General features: G+C 41.1%; 2 protein-coding genes across 4 annotated transcripts in view; both read left to right on the top strand.

Moving 5' to 3' along the window:
• Positions 1-6950, top strand: part of sgms1a (sphingomyelin synthase 1a) — a 22499-nt gene extending 15549 nt beyond the window's left edge. The window contains exons 3-6 of the mRNA XM_061791060.1: positions 2240-2357; positions 2481-2634; positions 3378-3544; positions 4127-6950. Of these exons, the coding sequence (XP_061647044.1) occupies positions 2240-2357; positions 2481-2634; positions 3378-3544; positions 4127-4303 (616 nt within the window). The 3' untranslated portion in view covers positions 4304-6950. The remainder of the gene's footprint in view (positions 1-2239; positions 2358-2480; positions 2635-3377; positions 3545-4126) is intronic.
• LOC133486222 (cGMP-dependent protein kinase 1) overlaps positions 4299-15779 on the top strand; it is a 118506-nt gene continuing 107025 nt past the window's right edge. For 2 of the 3 annotated variants that reach the window (XM_061791047.1, XM_061791051.1), the window contains exons 1-3: positions 4299-4436; positions 6986-7057; positions 7311-7421. The gene's annotated coding sequence lies outside the window, so the exon portion shown is untranslated. Of the gene's footprint in view, positions 4437-6985; positions 7058-7310; positions 7422-10478; positions 10534-15779 lie in introns of all 3 variants that reach the window. The other variant, XM_061791048.1, reaches the window with a different exon arrangement.

A 15779-nucleotide genomic window follows, 5' to 3' on the forward strand; every position in this document is an offset into this window, starting at 1 on the left:
CCGGGACCAGAGTTGCTAGTTTACAAAAGCACAGTCACTTTTGCAATTTGGTCACTATATTTATTTAGCAATATTTCTGACCGCTCTAGTAAATATTTCTCAAAAACGCGACGAGCAATGTTAATTCCTGCAAAGAAACGGACAAAATGAGCGGAATCATTTTCTCATTGTTTCCATGAAAGGAGCCTGGTAAAACGCAATTGTGAAGTCACTTGTGCCGAACATTAGACATTTGTACATCGCCAAAAGCAGTTATTTATCCGCATTTTGGAAACCTTTGACCCAGGATATGTCTCATCAAGCCGCAAATACTTTGCTGAGCCAACTCTATGTGGAAAAAAAGAGCGCCACTGTTCCGCAGCGCACATGCAGCAGCTGAGCTATGCAGTTCAACGCGTCATTTTGTTCAATTGTTGAACGTTTAAAATGGATTGTTTATTTATTAAGGATTGCATTTACGTATTGGCAAAAGAGGCATTTTTCCCAAGAATAAGTACTTATTTTTGCATCTCTCTCTCAAAACAAACCTTTCCAACCTTGTTCGGTATCAGGAGAAATAAAGCAAATCCTCTAAAGGGAAAAAAGCTAAAGTTTAAAATATTATTCGTGGTTTCTATAAGCCAAGGGGAAAAATGAATTAAATTCAGGTTATTGGATTTTGATGGAAAAAGGAAATATTTTATTTTAAGGTCATATAGCTCTTGCCCGACTATGTTTGTTCAATGTCATTGAATAGACCGGTAACCTGGCCTTATTAATGGAACATGATTGATCTGTTGAACACCTTGTCCATACCGTATTTACTGTACTGTCTTTATTTATTTTACTATAATAGATGCCATACCCCAATTAGTCACCTTGTGCGTCAACTACTTAAGACGAACACCTCCCAAAACCGGTAGTAACGAAATCCCTTTTAAATTCCGTTGCTAACCAAAACAGTAGCACCAAAGCAATTCTATTAGATACATTTTACGCTCTTACTGCTTGTTCCATGCGCAGTATGACCTTATGTTATGTGGTGACGTTTAGCATTCCAGTAGACTCTGACACGAAGAAGAAGAATCCTCATTATTGTCATGAACAAGCATGCATGCACACAAAATTTGGCTCTCTGCATTTTACCCATCACAGTGAACACACACACTTGTTTTTTTCCATCCAGTCTGTTTCAGTTCTTGCTTCTTCTCTCCATTTATACATAATATATCTTTTTAAATTTTATTATTTTTTATAAATTGCTTAAAACTCCTGAATTTGCATACAAATAAAAGGCCTCCCCCTAATTGAGACAAATAATCGACTATTTGTGGAAATACTGTATATAGCATGATTGTCAAACTTTTCATCATGGGCTACTTTGTAGTTATGGTTGCTCTCAGGGGGGCCGGTTATAACAATGAAGCCATATAAATGTAAATTTGTAGGGGTGTAATGGTGATCCACAAATCATGGGTTGGTACGTACCTCGGTTTGAAGGTCCTGCTTCGCTTCAGTAAGGGAAGCAAATCGAAACAAACAGACAAATTTAATATTTTGGAAATTTAAAATGAAATATCAGCAGCTTAGCTTAGCAGCTAGCTATGATGTCTGCTAGCCAGAAGCTGAGCTGCACTGTTTGTTTATGGAACAGGTGTGTGGCAAGAGTGCAAGGCCATTGACTTCTTCTCCCTTAAGAATACAGTATGTATTAGGATTGCCCCTGCATTTGTTTATTTTAGTTTTTATGATGGGTAACTATTTTTGAACAAAAGTCAAAAGAAAAATTGTGGCAAACCTTTACGGGCCACGTAAAATGATCCGGATGGCCAGGTCTGACCCGTAGGCCTGAAGGTTGACGTTGTGGTATATACGGGGAGTATTTTTTTCCCCCCCAAACTCGGTTTCAACTTTTTTTTAAATCCATTACCGTGCATTTAAGTACAGTTCAGTTGTATTTAACTTTTGAGTTAAATATATTTTCAATTTTCTTTTCTTTTTTTTTTTTTTTAACTAAGTAGTTTTTCTAATTTTCCTATACTTAAGCGAAGTGTTAAACCGCTGCCTTGTTTTTCATGATCATTAAGTCTGCTACACTACAGTATGGAATGGATGTTTGGTCATTATGGTATAACTCTGATAACTAAGAATTTTTAGCGGTGGTGCTTGGTTTAAAATGTTTGAGACCCACTGTTATATAGTAGCAATTGTGGACTATGCCTTTCCAGTTTTGAATGTCTTTTTTTGTTGTTGTCTCCAGGTCAATCATAGGCAGGCGCTTCTTTTTCATTGTGGGTACACTGTATTTATATCGGTGTATTACCATGTACATCACCACTCTGCCCGTCCCCGGGATGCACTTCAAATGCTCTCCGAAGGTATTAAACACACTACATCCTTAATTGACCTCATGGGCTGAATAAATCCTGTCAGTCTGTTTGCAAAATCTTGCATAAATATCTGTTCTTGTGTGTGTTTGTTTGCGCCTGTGGTGCTTTCAGCTTCTCGGCGACTGGGAAGCGCAGATGAGGAGGGTAATGAAGATGATTGCCGGCGGGGGTCTCTCCATCACGGGCTCCCACACCATGTGTGGAGATTACCTGTACAGCGGCCACACGGTCATGCTAACGCTAACATACCTCTTCATCAAGGAGTGTAAGTCGAAGACGCTCGACCTAAAACATGAGTTTCTGCAATGCGTGACTGAAAGTAACACTTCTCTAAAGTGTGTCATGATATGGAGGCACACAGGAAACTACGAACCACTAACCTCCCACGTTAGTTTCACGTGAAGACTGCACCGTTTGCACTATTGTCTGTTCCCCAGCACGCTTGGCCCTCTTTGACTTGCTGTATGCTTCTGTCAGCAGGCATTTTCAGTGTGAACAAGGTCCCGTTGAGCAAGTTTTTATGAGCTGATATTTTTCTCATCTCCCTGGCCACCTAAGTGATGCAATAGCGACCTCTAGTGGTTACATTTACACATACTAGCATGTCCTCCCCCCCTTTTGAAGGGAACAGTGCTACCTTGGCTCACGAGTATAATTTTTCTGTGACGTGTGGTATGGCAAATCGGGTTTCTCCATTGAACTGAATTGAAATTACTATATTTTTTCACGATTGGGTTTCAGTTAATTCGAGTGTACAGAAAAACTCGTGCTATATACCATAATTACTGCATGCACTGAAGCAATTGTGTGTTGGATGTGTGCCTTTAAGGGGCGTGACCTAGTGAGTGACGTCAGGAGCTGCAGTCTGGTCGGCTGGTTAGTTTGCGTGTGGGTGTGAGTTGTGGCCCACAGCAGCAACTTGAGAGCATTCTCATGACCGTTTGCAGCGACTGCGGCTCTTTGTATGCAAGCTAATGAAAAGTCAATTTTCTACTTTATGTTGGGCAGATTCCCCCAGACGGTTCTGGTGGTACCACTGGATCTGCTGGACCTTGAGCGCCGTGGGAGTCTTCTGCATCCTTCTGGCCCACGACCACTACACTGTGGATGTGGTGGTCGCTTACTTTATCACTACACGCCTCTTCTGGTGGTACCACACGATGGCCAACCAGCAGGTGAGTGTGGCATGCTGCGGGATTTCTGTTTTCATTAAAAATATTAGTCATGAGGAAATTACAAGTCAAATGTTATGCTTGCTCCTGGCTTAAAAGTGGGATATCGATAAAGTCAAAGATGCCAATTTTCACTTTAGCCAATAAATACCTCAAGTCACTAGATCTACATATTACGCAAAAGTTGAGCCCCGAAGTGCAGGTATCCCGGACTTCAGCCCTTTACTAGCAAACAATCCTTTGCCTTAGAGCCTCGAGCAAAAAAAAAAAAAAAAAAAAAACTAACTAACGCCTTGCTTGAAATGAATGATGTTTAAGTCCTTTAAAAGCTTGGATATAACCAACATGAATTTAGGAGCTAGAGAGACTTTTGAATACAGTCAGTTCAAATGAAATCAACTATTTATATCCAGCGGAGTACTAAAACTCCACACAGGATGGCCGATAAGCTGTCTATTCGTAATTAATGAGACTGATAATCGTGATCATTTTGGCCATGATAATGGTGATATGACATTTTTGTACCTTTCCATCTCTCCTTGTTCGCTAACTACCAACATGTCCTGCGTGTTTTGTGGCCGCCAGTCGCTGAAAGAGACGTCGCAGAGTAACCCCTTCTCGCGGGTGTGGTGGTATGGGCCCTTCCAGTACTTGGAGGAGAACGTCAGCGGCATCGTGCCCCGCTCCTACCAGCTGCCGCTGTGGGTGCGAAACGTGCAGTGGAAACGCGGTGTCATGTACAGCCGGCTGGACGTCCAGTGACGCTCGCCCCGCGACGTCACGGCAGGCCAGGACTGTGAATTCCAGAAGTGCTGTTTTTTAATTTTTCTTATTTTAAGGAAGAAGGCACTGTTTTGATGTAGCGCTGTCTTTCCCCGCCTCCCTCTAAACGCAGGTGATCGCTCTGTTATCGTTGATCCCTACCTTTTTCTGTTTGTATTTTTGTTCTCTTTCTCTGCAGGTAGTATCTGACATTTCTTTTTATTTGTTTCGGTATGTCGTCCTCTTTGTGCATCCCTTCAACGTGTCAAGCATTTCGAAAAATAACGCTGTAATATTAATTTATTAGGCCGTACAGGCTGTAACAAGTATTTTATTCCCTCCTTGTTCTTAGCACAAAATAATACTTATTGTCTTATTGTCACGTTTTTCCCCCCTCCCCAATCATAGCTGTCCAATAATAGGCATGCGTCTCGATTTTGTTTTGGAATCCCAAATACAAAGAAACTAATGTAATATTTTTTGTTGGACAGCGATCATATTTAAGTTAAAAATGCCACCTGCATTTTTAACCAACCAATCAAACCAATTTAGTTTTTTGTAAGCGAAACTTGCTAAAATAAGTCAAAGGTGCAAATAACTATATTTTCTAAGCATGTTTATTTTTCAAGAAAAAAAACAAAACGATGTCCGCCAAAAGGTTTTTTTTTTTGTTTGTTTTTTTGTTTTTTTAAATAGATTTTTACCTTTTTCAAGAAATCATAATGGTCTATATCTATAATGAAATATCACAGTGCCTTTTCTTAGCTTGATTGTGAAACAACTTCAAGTACCGCGTGTCTTGTGTCCCTTGGGCCACGTTGCAGTCCCAAGGGGTCCTGTTTTGAATGTAAACCCCCCCCCCCACTAAAAAAAAAAAATCAAACCAGCCTTATTACAAGATTGGTCTTCCCCAAATTAGAGTGAAATATGTTGCATCCATGTATTTATTGATGCTTTATGACGTCCTTTGTGGTTGGATAACATGAATAATGACTGTTAATTGTGTTTTGTTGTTTTATAAGTCGGTCTCATTTCATTTGTTGAGTTAAGTCTTGGAGCAACACCAGGGTGAAAGCGGGGTACACGCTTACCGATTTTTTTAACATTTAATATTTATTATTATTAAAATTTTTTTTTAGGTGAGAGAACCTACACACAAGGAAGTGTGTTTTTACTCTTGTCGTGTTTGGTGTACTCGAGATGAGCAACACAACACACAACGTACATGTTGACATCTCCACCGCCGATGGAGTCTTCTCCCCCAGACCAGTAATTGTAGTAGTCGTAGGAATAGAAGAAGCTATGCCAACTCTTAGCTTATCTGTAGACTATGTTGTGGTTGCATACTCTTTTCCTTGTCATTTTTGTTGTTGTGGTGAGTGAATGAATTGATTGAGACATTATACAAACACTCAACACACCCAGTTGCTGCTCTGGGTAAAATATCCCTTTACACAATACTGAAATTGACTTGACTTTACAACGGTTAAATTTGGCCACAGAATCGATATGCGTGTACCCACTGCTTAAGGATTGTTCCCTGGTCAGAGGATGTTCATTGAAGGCTGTAACCAAGTGTTGGAATAGTTCACAGAGTGAAACAATAGTTTAAGGTGTGACTGAAATGGTTCTGAATGTGCTTCTTGCACAGAACCGGGCTGGGGAACCTACCTCAGAGCAACGGTTATAGAACCCCACAAATGATTCTAAAAATCCATCCTTTGGTCCTTGCATCGTACACCACTCGCAAAAAGTTGGGGATATTTAAGGAGACCAAGGCGACGCCCAGCAATTGATCACAAACAAGATGTTTGTGATCAACTGTTAGGGGTTGTCTCGCTCTCACAGTTGAACATTTTGGGGTTCAAATTTGAGGTTCATCCTGACAGTTTACCCAACAGACGAATATCCCAACGTTTTGTGAGTAGTGTATTTTATCGAATGTTCCCCACGCCTGTTTGGAGACTTGTGTATTGTTTCTTTACCGGTCTTCCAAACATACTGAAAAAAACAATCATTGCGTGATATGTCTCTTAAAAGGGGCAACAAGATGGTGGTGTGAAGTGGGAATGGTGTTGTTTTCCGCGAATGTGAAAAATGTCCTGGTTTAATGATCCCTCGCCCAGCAAAGGCTGAAAACCTGACATTTTAATGTCAAATTCAAAACCCTTGCAATAGGTTACATTTAAATTTAGGAATGGGTTTATCTTCCTCAATTGAGCATTTCAAAGGGAGAAGGTAAGGGAATTTTATTTTTTTTGTGAGCTTTTTTTTGTTTGTTTTAAATTTTTTTTTTTGCACACAGTTCAAAAAGCTTGACAGTGTTTTATGTTTGAGATGTAGTCCAATCATCTGTTTTCCATAAGAGCACAACGTTACTCACGTGCAGCCATGTAGCGATTAGCTTGAAGTAATTGTCCAAATTGGACTGTAATAATGCTTGATAAAGGGCGAAGAAGACATTTCTCTTTGGTTTGCCAATCAAGCTGCTGTTTGTTTTTTGTTTTGTTTTTTTCCATTAATTATCCTATACGTATGTTCATCTGTACACACAGTTTGTCCCGTTTTGTGCATATACCACATGTTTGTAAGATATGATAAAGGAATCTACATGGGACGCCCTTGAATAAAAAGATTTTACTACATAGCACTGCATTCTCAGAGGAGTCATTCTGGTCTTAGGGCAAAAACAATGACGTCATGGCAGTTCCACCAGCAGCCAACAAGTGGACACATTGAGTCAGATCTGTTCAGGTAAACTAATTTTCGTTTATTCAACTGGTACATTTGAGATGTTGCTCTGGTAACACATGAAGGGCCTTTTTTTTTTTTTTTTTTTTTTTTCCCCTCCCCAGATAACTTAAAAAGTCATGTTTGTATGGGTAAAATAGAAAGTGTGTGTGGGTGCCGACTAAAGAGTGGTTTAGCAACAGGAGCAAACAAGCCCTGCAACTTGATGGCATTTTTTAACTTTGATTTAACAAATTTTATTTTCCTTTTGTTTTAGATGGACTAGGTGTGCTGGTGTTCCTAATGAACTGGCTGGCGATGTCGTACTCCTAAGGGAGTAGGTGAGGACCAACTCTCTACAGATTGACAGCATCCAGTGGCTAGTAAGGTAAATGCATAATATTCTGTATGTATTGGAGCTCATTAGTTTGTATAGGGGGTAACTAATAAAGTGTTTATTCCATCTGAGTAATACCACTTTAGAGTAAACCATTTGTGACGCTGCTCATCATAACGTTGCTGTTAGGCGTAAACCTATGACCAAATTTGGTCATTTGCATATTCTACAAATTGTTAGCCACTTGTAAGTGTGTGAAATAGCTTGCTGTCTTTAACGACATTGTTTGATCAGAAAAAGAAAAAGAATGACCCCTGAAAAATGGTTTTGGAGATGTCCGCATTATGCCCGACAGCAACAAAATGTTATGGTGCCTTCAATATTATACTGCTAATGGCATTTTCACATCAGTAAACCGTGTGAGTGCTGCCAGTATGAGCGTTTTATTTATTTTATTTTATTTTTCAAATACAATTTTCTATAAGCGCAAGAGCTGTAGTGATCCGCACTCAATTCATCATTGACAGGTGTGGATGCTTATATTCGTAAACTGGAATCCAACGGTTTAATGTGTATTCATCAAGTATGTTCTTGGGTACGTGTGGAAGACCGTTTCACCCAGCTTTTCTGTGAAATTCAGGTTTTCAAACCACCGTAATGACTAACTCATCCCTGTAGATGGCGGCAATGCATCATTTCGATCCATCCATGCATTTTCTATAGTGTTTGCCCCCATTATGGTCACGGGTGGGCTGGAGCCAAGCCCAGCTGACTTCGCAGGGCACAGAGAAAAAACAAACATTCACACCTAAGGACAATTAAGTGTTCTTGAATGAACCTAACGAGCATGTTTTTTGGTAAGTAAAAGGAAGCCGTAGAAAACCCACACAAGCACGGGGAGAACATGCAAACCCCACACGGAAAAGGCTGAAGCTGAGATTTGAACCGAGAACCTCAGCTGTCCTCATATAAAATCGCAGATGTATAAAGTAGCCTTGAGTAAAACTGAGCGTTCAGCATCATTATAAAACCTCATCCGTCATCACCGACTGTGGATTATTCCCACAGTGGCCCCTCGAGAGGGAGGCAAGACTGATTCGACCAAAACGAAATCCGCTCATGACCTCAGCTGCTGATAAATGGACATTTCCCTGAATGGCCACTGAAAGGAGGTTTTTTTTTTTTTTTTTTTTTGGTGAGGTTATTTATGCAGTACTGCCGTTTTGCCTTTGCCCCGCTGGTGAATTTGCAGCTCCCTCCCGAGAGAGCCTGAGTGCTGCACCCCTACACATTACTACTGCACACATAGAAGGCCTCCTCTTCCCCCTCCCTCCTCTTCCTCGACTTTAGGTGCTGACTTCATCACAAAATGCCGAGGGACGCTCTCGTTTCCCAGCTTGTCCGCTTCTATTATGACGCTTTGGCAGGCTTCATTTTGCGGGCGCTGCTTCCTGTCTGGCATTGTCATTCAAAACTCCGGCCAACTAACAGAATGTCGTTTAATTGTCGTGCGCACGGTAAAAACCGCACTGCAACCCAATTAAATTCTTCCTTTGATAGTTTGCCTTCATACAAAGTTATCAAGATGGTCAAATATTCCATAATAGATGAGACAGTTGAGGATTAAATTAGAATTTATAATGTACAAAATCACATGGACAACAAATAGTCTGTGGTTCATTATAAAACTTGGTAACTAAAATAAAATCATAGTCACCTAGCAGGTTTTGAAACTTAGATCAACAAAATTGCTCTGGTTCTTTTTCATGCTCACTTGTTGCTAAGCAGAAAGTCTCCAAGCAAAAAAAAAAATAAAAAAATAAAAAAATCTGCCCAACACTGCAGAGACAAACGGACAAAGGACAAACGGCAGGAACACTTAAATCAGAGATGCACTGAGAAACTGACTCAAATGTAGCACCTCCAGTATTTTGCAAAGTCTACGAGTAAAAATAGTGATTTATCCACTTGAATAGATAAACGCCATACCTCACATAAACAGTGTTTACTGCACTAGGACAAAATGAACAGATGGTGTCAATACGGGGGGGGGGGCGGTAGGTACCTCTTACTATGACTGATGTCGCCATATGTTGCAGTCAACTTATTTACGGCAACACACATGGGCTGAAGAGCAGACCAGGCATCTGTAAAGCTGAAGGTGGAGTTTAAAGAGAGTACCCTAAAAAAGTTGGGCAGGAAACGCATGCGATATATGGAACAAATGACACCATATTGCTAACCCTAACCCTATTTTGTATATAAATTATTTGAATTAAGTCTAATTACTGTATTTGTGGGGAAAAGCTTTTATTTGTATTTATTTTTAATCACAAGCAAGGTTTAAAAACAGTGAAGTGGGAAAAAGAAATGGAGCAATTACAGTTGCGTCATGTCCTCCCAAGTGCGCAAGGAGCACCACAGTTGGACGTTTATTGAATGGAACAAACAGTCCAACACAAATACAAAATGAGAACACTCGCAAGGAGCTGCTGTAGGCCACAACTCACGCCCAGACGCTCACACTGAACTATAACTGGCTAACTCTACTCCAGCTCCCGATGACCCTCAATAGGCCATCCCCCTGAAAGCAACACATCCAAAACACGAATACGACAGTAACTTCAGTAATGACATTTTTCTTCACATTCTTTGATTTTTATGCAATACAGTGTTATTTTTATTTATTAAAAACAAGTAATGGTGGCACGGTGCTCGACTGGTTCGCACATCTGCCTCACAGTTCTGAGGACCCGGGTTCAAATCTGGCCTAGTGTGGGGTTTGCATGTTCTTTTCTCCGGTTTCCTCCCACTTCCCAAAAATATGCGTGGTAGGTTGCGAGTAGAGTTGGTGCCAGCGCGCCCGCGACCCTAGTGAGGATAAGCGCTATGAAAAATGGATGGGTGGATCATTGTGACATTTAATGACATTTCAATGAATTTCAATTGGGTATATTGATTTGATAAAACAGTAAATGAAGTTACGAGCTGGGTCACGCAATAAATGAAACGCAAGTCAAGGTACCACTGTACAGTATTTGAGGAAATACGAGTACGTATTCCAACTGAACGACAACTTGACAATGAACAAGCCTTTTTTCACCACAGTGCCATCTGCTGTATCGAGTGAAGTACTGCTCCTCATGCACAATGCCCACCTGAGGTGAATCCCATGTTGTATGCCTGCACAACAGCTGTTACTCTCTCTCTGTGTCTGTCAGCTCTGTTTTTAAAGAACATGACACACTTTCTTTTTCACACTGAGACGCTTGCACTCATACAGTAAGGCCCCCCCACCCCACCCGCCCTTGCCCTCCACTCCTCAAGAACGTCGGGCCAAGACATACAACAGTCGTGATTCATGAGTTCACAGCAAATTCTGTTCTCAGCAGCACCACGGCCCCTCACTGTAATACCATACTTAGTCCGTGGAGATAATATTGTTGCGGTAGATCAAATGGACTTGTCTTTTAATGGATGGCTCAGAAAAGAAGGGGGGTGGGTGCGTGGGATTTGGTAATAAAACAGCCACAGTGTATACAACCGCGCTCGGTCCCGCTTATGGGTATGCAGACATTATTTGACATCCACAAAGACACATTTACATTGCTGCACTCAACTCCTTCTGCTTGGATTCATGCGATAGCGAGAGAAAAACGAACAAGCGATTGAACCCTCCCTTTGGGCTTTTTCGGCCACCTCTCATCACGTTGCTGTTTGTTGTTGTAACACAGAACCATATTAAAGACTTAATTGACCTCAGATGTTAGTTGAAAGTAGATCGGTTTGGAATAATGACCTGTCGAGTGCGGAGAAGCAGCCCCGGCAGATGTCGGCGGCACTGGGGCCAAATCCGACGTGCTGCCAATGTAATCAAATCATTTGTGTTTTATTTTTTGGCTGAATTCTTTCCACACTCACTCTTTATGTAATGGAGCATGTGTTTTTAAATATTCACTCACCAAGTGTTCCGAACATACTGTAATAACATAATCCCCATGCACTTCAATGCGATCCAAAATAAAAAAGTATCAATAATTCTTGCCACAGTGAGAATGTATAGAAACATTTTTTCAATTTTTTGCAGAGTGTAGGTATTCATGGCTGGGCTTGGTACCTATCGCCTGCAAATATGTTTACAGAATACTAAAATATTTGTTTGCCACTTATTTTAGATGACTTGAAATTTCAAATTAGATGTTTAAAAATATTTATAATAAAAATTTGTGGTTTTCACAGTCATAACGGCTCATGGAGGTTAACCGTAGCTACGATGACGACCATGAGTTTGACACCCTAGGTTACAGCAAGAATATTTTTAATGACTCAAAAAAAAAACCCAAAAAAGCACAGTGCAATCAGCAGCATAGATGTATTATTTTTACACCATAAAAAGTAATTGCAAAGCACTGGTATGGTGTAATGGGGTCGGGTCACGTACACGGGATTTCATTCCGAGTGTCTCGATGGCCTCAAAGCACCGTCCTCGCATGCAATGAAAGTGTCTCCTGCTCCCGAAGACGGCGGCAGTGTAATGATGACACCCGTCCACGCCATTATCGCGGAAAATGTAATGTCAGCCCCTCAGTCCATGCACACACACACACACACACACACACACATACACATCTCAAGAGGCCATGAAATGAGTTGCCCACGCACACGAACTCGCTCAACTTCGTCCTCTACGCTGGTCCAATACTCGCCTGCAGTCTATCTGACCGCTTGCAATGAGAGTGCAGTTTGGGTCTATTTCACGCTGCTATTGAGGTCCTTCACTCGCCGCCTGTCAACATTCACTGTGACACTGTGGCCTCTTGTCGTTGTAGTAAAAGGTGGTGATGGGTAGATAGTGAGTGACACTTATTAGGAGAGGACACATGGGACATTGGTGTCCTTTGGCGTCCATTTATTCTGAAAACTAAAGCCCGCAAGCCTTTATCTGCTGGCCGAAACACTAATTAGCATGGTGATGAAGTGCTGCCTCTATGAGAGAAAATACAATCAATGCTTTCTGTTTTGGTGAGGACTTGGATGCAATTAGTGCACAGTTTTGCCTGTAGTTTTGCATGTAGTTGTCCTGCTAGTATCCTACTAGTGAGGTTTAAGGACTTAAGGCTGGATATGAAGGATTCACATGCTAACGGCATTAGCATTGATAGTCGCACTTTTAGAGCACAAGTAGACAGATATAACAATACTCACAGGCATGTATTCTTTATCCATCCATCCATTTTCTGTACCGCTTATCCTCACAACGGGTTGTGGGCGTGCTGGAGCCTATCCCAGCTACATTCGGGCGGGAGGCGGGGTTACACCCTGAACTGGTCGCCAGCCAATCACACGGATGTTTTTGGGATGTGGGAGGAAACCGGAGTACCCGGAGAAAACCCACACAGGCACGGGGGAGAACATGCAAACTCCATACATGCGGGGCCGGGATTTGAACCCCCCAGTCCTCAGAACTGTGAGGCAGATATGCTAACCAGTAGGTCACTGTGCCGCCTGTATTCTTTATCCTCTACAAAAAATTACTAAGATCACATCTTACTGAAAAACAGTTAAAAATAAAACAGTAGTTGTCGTCAAAGTACTATTCTTCTGTGTCTGCATGATGAAACCCAGTTTCTTATATTTGATCACTGATTGTCAAATACTTGTACGCAAAAGAATCATTGCCTAAGTACAGTTCAGTTGTATTTAACTTTTAAGTACAATCAGTTTACTTTTAATCTTTAAGAAGTTGAATCTAATTTGTAAAACCTTATTTAGGTACCATTTTTAGTCACCTTTTACATGAAATGCATTTTATTTGAATACTTAAATACAATTTGGATTTTAATATATTTAAGCGCAGTTTTGATGTTTAAACTGTGCATAATGTCATAGTGGCTTACAGTAGTTATTTTTTGTTTTTTTGAATAAAGCATCTTTCATTTTTGATGATATTGATATTACACTACTGAATTTTAATGTTGGTCATAGTAATGGAACTCTGAGAGCGAAGTATTTTTTGAAGTGGTACCACTGTTTTAGTTCACATCAGAGCGAGCGAGTGTGCATTGTTGTTGTCTTGACATAAATGAGACTACGCCATGGTCAAGAAATGACCAGGGCACACCTTAGAGATCATATCGTCGTATAGCGAGTGCAGGCATCCCCCAAGCATCCATAACGAGACCTCCTAGCTTCACGTGCTACTTCACTGTCGAGACTACATACAGACCATATTATCGCACGGGAAAATTGACTTAAATGCCAAACTACTGTAGCTAGATAAGCTAATTTCTCCTGTCTACTCCTACAATAGCTCGCCAGGCATTCGGCGGTGTGATTGCTTGTTGTCGGAGGGTCAGAGTGTTCTCATAATGGAGGCCCGCACGGCTGATTTACTACGCCACAAGCAAAATGAAGAGTGAGCACGCAACACTCACTGGACTGTTTCCCAGCAGCCGTGCCGGACTTTGCTTCCAAATATCTGCAAGCGCTCCCTGAGGTTGATTTCATCCACCAGTGGGGACCTTTTTATATATTACAGTATAGAGTATATTCATCCATCCAGAAAGTATGGGCACATTTTCCACTGTGTTGATCAACCCCTGGCTAAATGCATTGCCGGTACTGCACTGTGGGCAGCCATGAGGACATAATATTAGGAACATTTGCACTGATATTTCTCAGATTTGACTATTATGAAGCCTCCTGTTGTTTGTTTCTTTGCTACACCATAAATGGTCATGGGTCACTAGCTATTCATTTTTTCCAAATTATATGTAGTGGTGCCTTGAGATTAGAGTGACATGTTTTTCAAGACGCCAGCTGTTGTTTAGCAATTTCATTTTTTTTGCTTTGACTTGTAAACCATTTTTCAAAACAGAGGCTTCCAGCTGTTTATTGACACTCCCAGTTGAAACACCGTGGACAGGCTAATGAATAGCATCTGTGGTGTGGTGTTGTTAGCCTTCAAGAAACAGATTTGAGCACAAATGCGTAGATGGATCATGTCAATAATCTCAAACATATTCTTTAACGACTAATATTACAGAAGCTTACTTGGTCGCTAAAATTGTCTCTGTATGGCTGTATTATACCGCCCTCTGGTGGTCAAAGTGCACACACCAGAAGGAACAGCACAATGTCCATTAAATTAAAGCAAAAAAGGTGGCAAAAACAATTTCTTTACATTCTATTTATGTTATTACTATATGGTTTTATATGGTACAATATTATAGAGTGCTAGCTTCCTTAAAAAAACAACAACAACAACAGATTCCCCAAATGTTAGTTTTTGGGGGGATGGGGCAGGAATGGTATTGGCATTTCTATTCATTTCAACGAATCGATTGTGCAAGTGTACACAATATAATGCACAGAAGCTTTATTATGGATGTAATATTGCAGTCTCTCACTCTCCATCCTGAAGACACGTCCGCGATATTATATTAGTGAGCTCTCGCCCTCTGGAGTACAGTCTTATTCCCGTCGAGCTCCTCGGGTGGATTAGACATGAGGAGCGTGTCGTCGGCTACCAGGCAACTGCGTCCAGTTATAACATAGCGGCGGCGATGCAAAAAAGGGAGCCGCCGATGATAACTCACAATATCGGCCGGAGTCGTCTTTGTCATGCAAATGTGGAAAATTGTGTTTGCGTGTCTCGAACTCCTTGGCTGAAGGACGCTTTTCTTGAATGAAACATCAAAGCGGCATCGGCACTTAAAAGAACAGTAATGAATCCATTAAAGGACAAAACTCTTAATGGCGTCCACTCAAGGGGTGAGTGAGATGCGCAAAAATAAGAGCAACAATGGCCGTGCGAATGTGAGGCTCTCGAGTGTATAACGCTATCACGTCGCAATTACTGGATAGAAACTATCAATACTATACAAAAACGCAAAATATACAGTAACAACAAGCAAGTGTGCCACATAGATCATCTGGAGCCGTTCACAATCAATGATTATCTAATACCAATCTGAACAGAATACATCATACTCACCATTGATGTGTGCAGATTGCTACAGGTGTGTTTTGCTAGCTGAACAGTTTTGCTCTGACCAACCGGAGGACGGAGATATTGGGATGAACGGCAATGTTATTTTTGAAATGTGATTGGTTAAAAGTCCTATTGCTAATCTAGTTGAAGGGGACATGGGCCAGCACTACCGATTGTGAAGGCCCTGGGCAGATTTGATTGACATGGCAACACATTGGGGCTGAACTCTGATTGGACACAAAAATCAAACGTACACATTCCGGGGGCATTGCTAGGAATACATTCTTACAATTTCATGGAACAAATATTAGAATTTAGGTTGCGAATGTAGGTCAGTGCTTCTGCCAGCAGAGACCCTGATGGCCTAACAATGACAGGTTCCGACTTGACAGCTGGGACAAGACTCAACAGAGACC

The sequence above is a fragment of the Phyllopteryx taeniolatus genome, chromosome 11, assembly GCF_024500385.1.
Source record: "Phyllopteryx taeniolatus isolate TA_2022b chromosome 11, UOR_Ptae_1.2, whole genome shotgun sequence".
Lineage (NCBI taxonomy): Eukaryota > Metazoa > Chordata > Actinopteri > Syngnathiformes > Syngnathidae > Phyllopteryx > Phyllopteryx taeniolatus.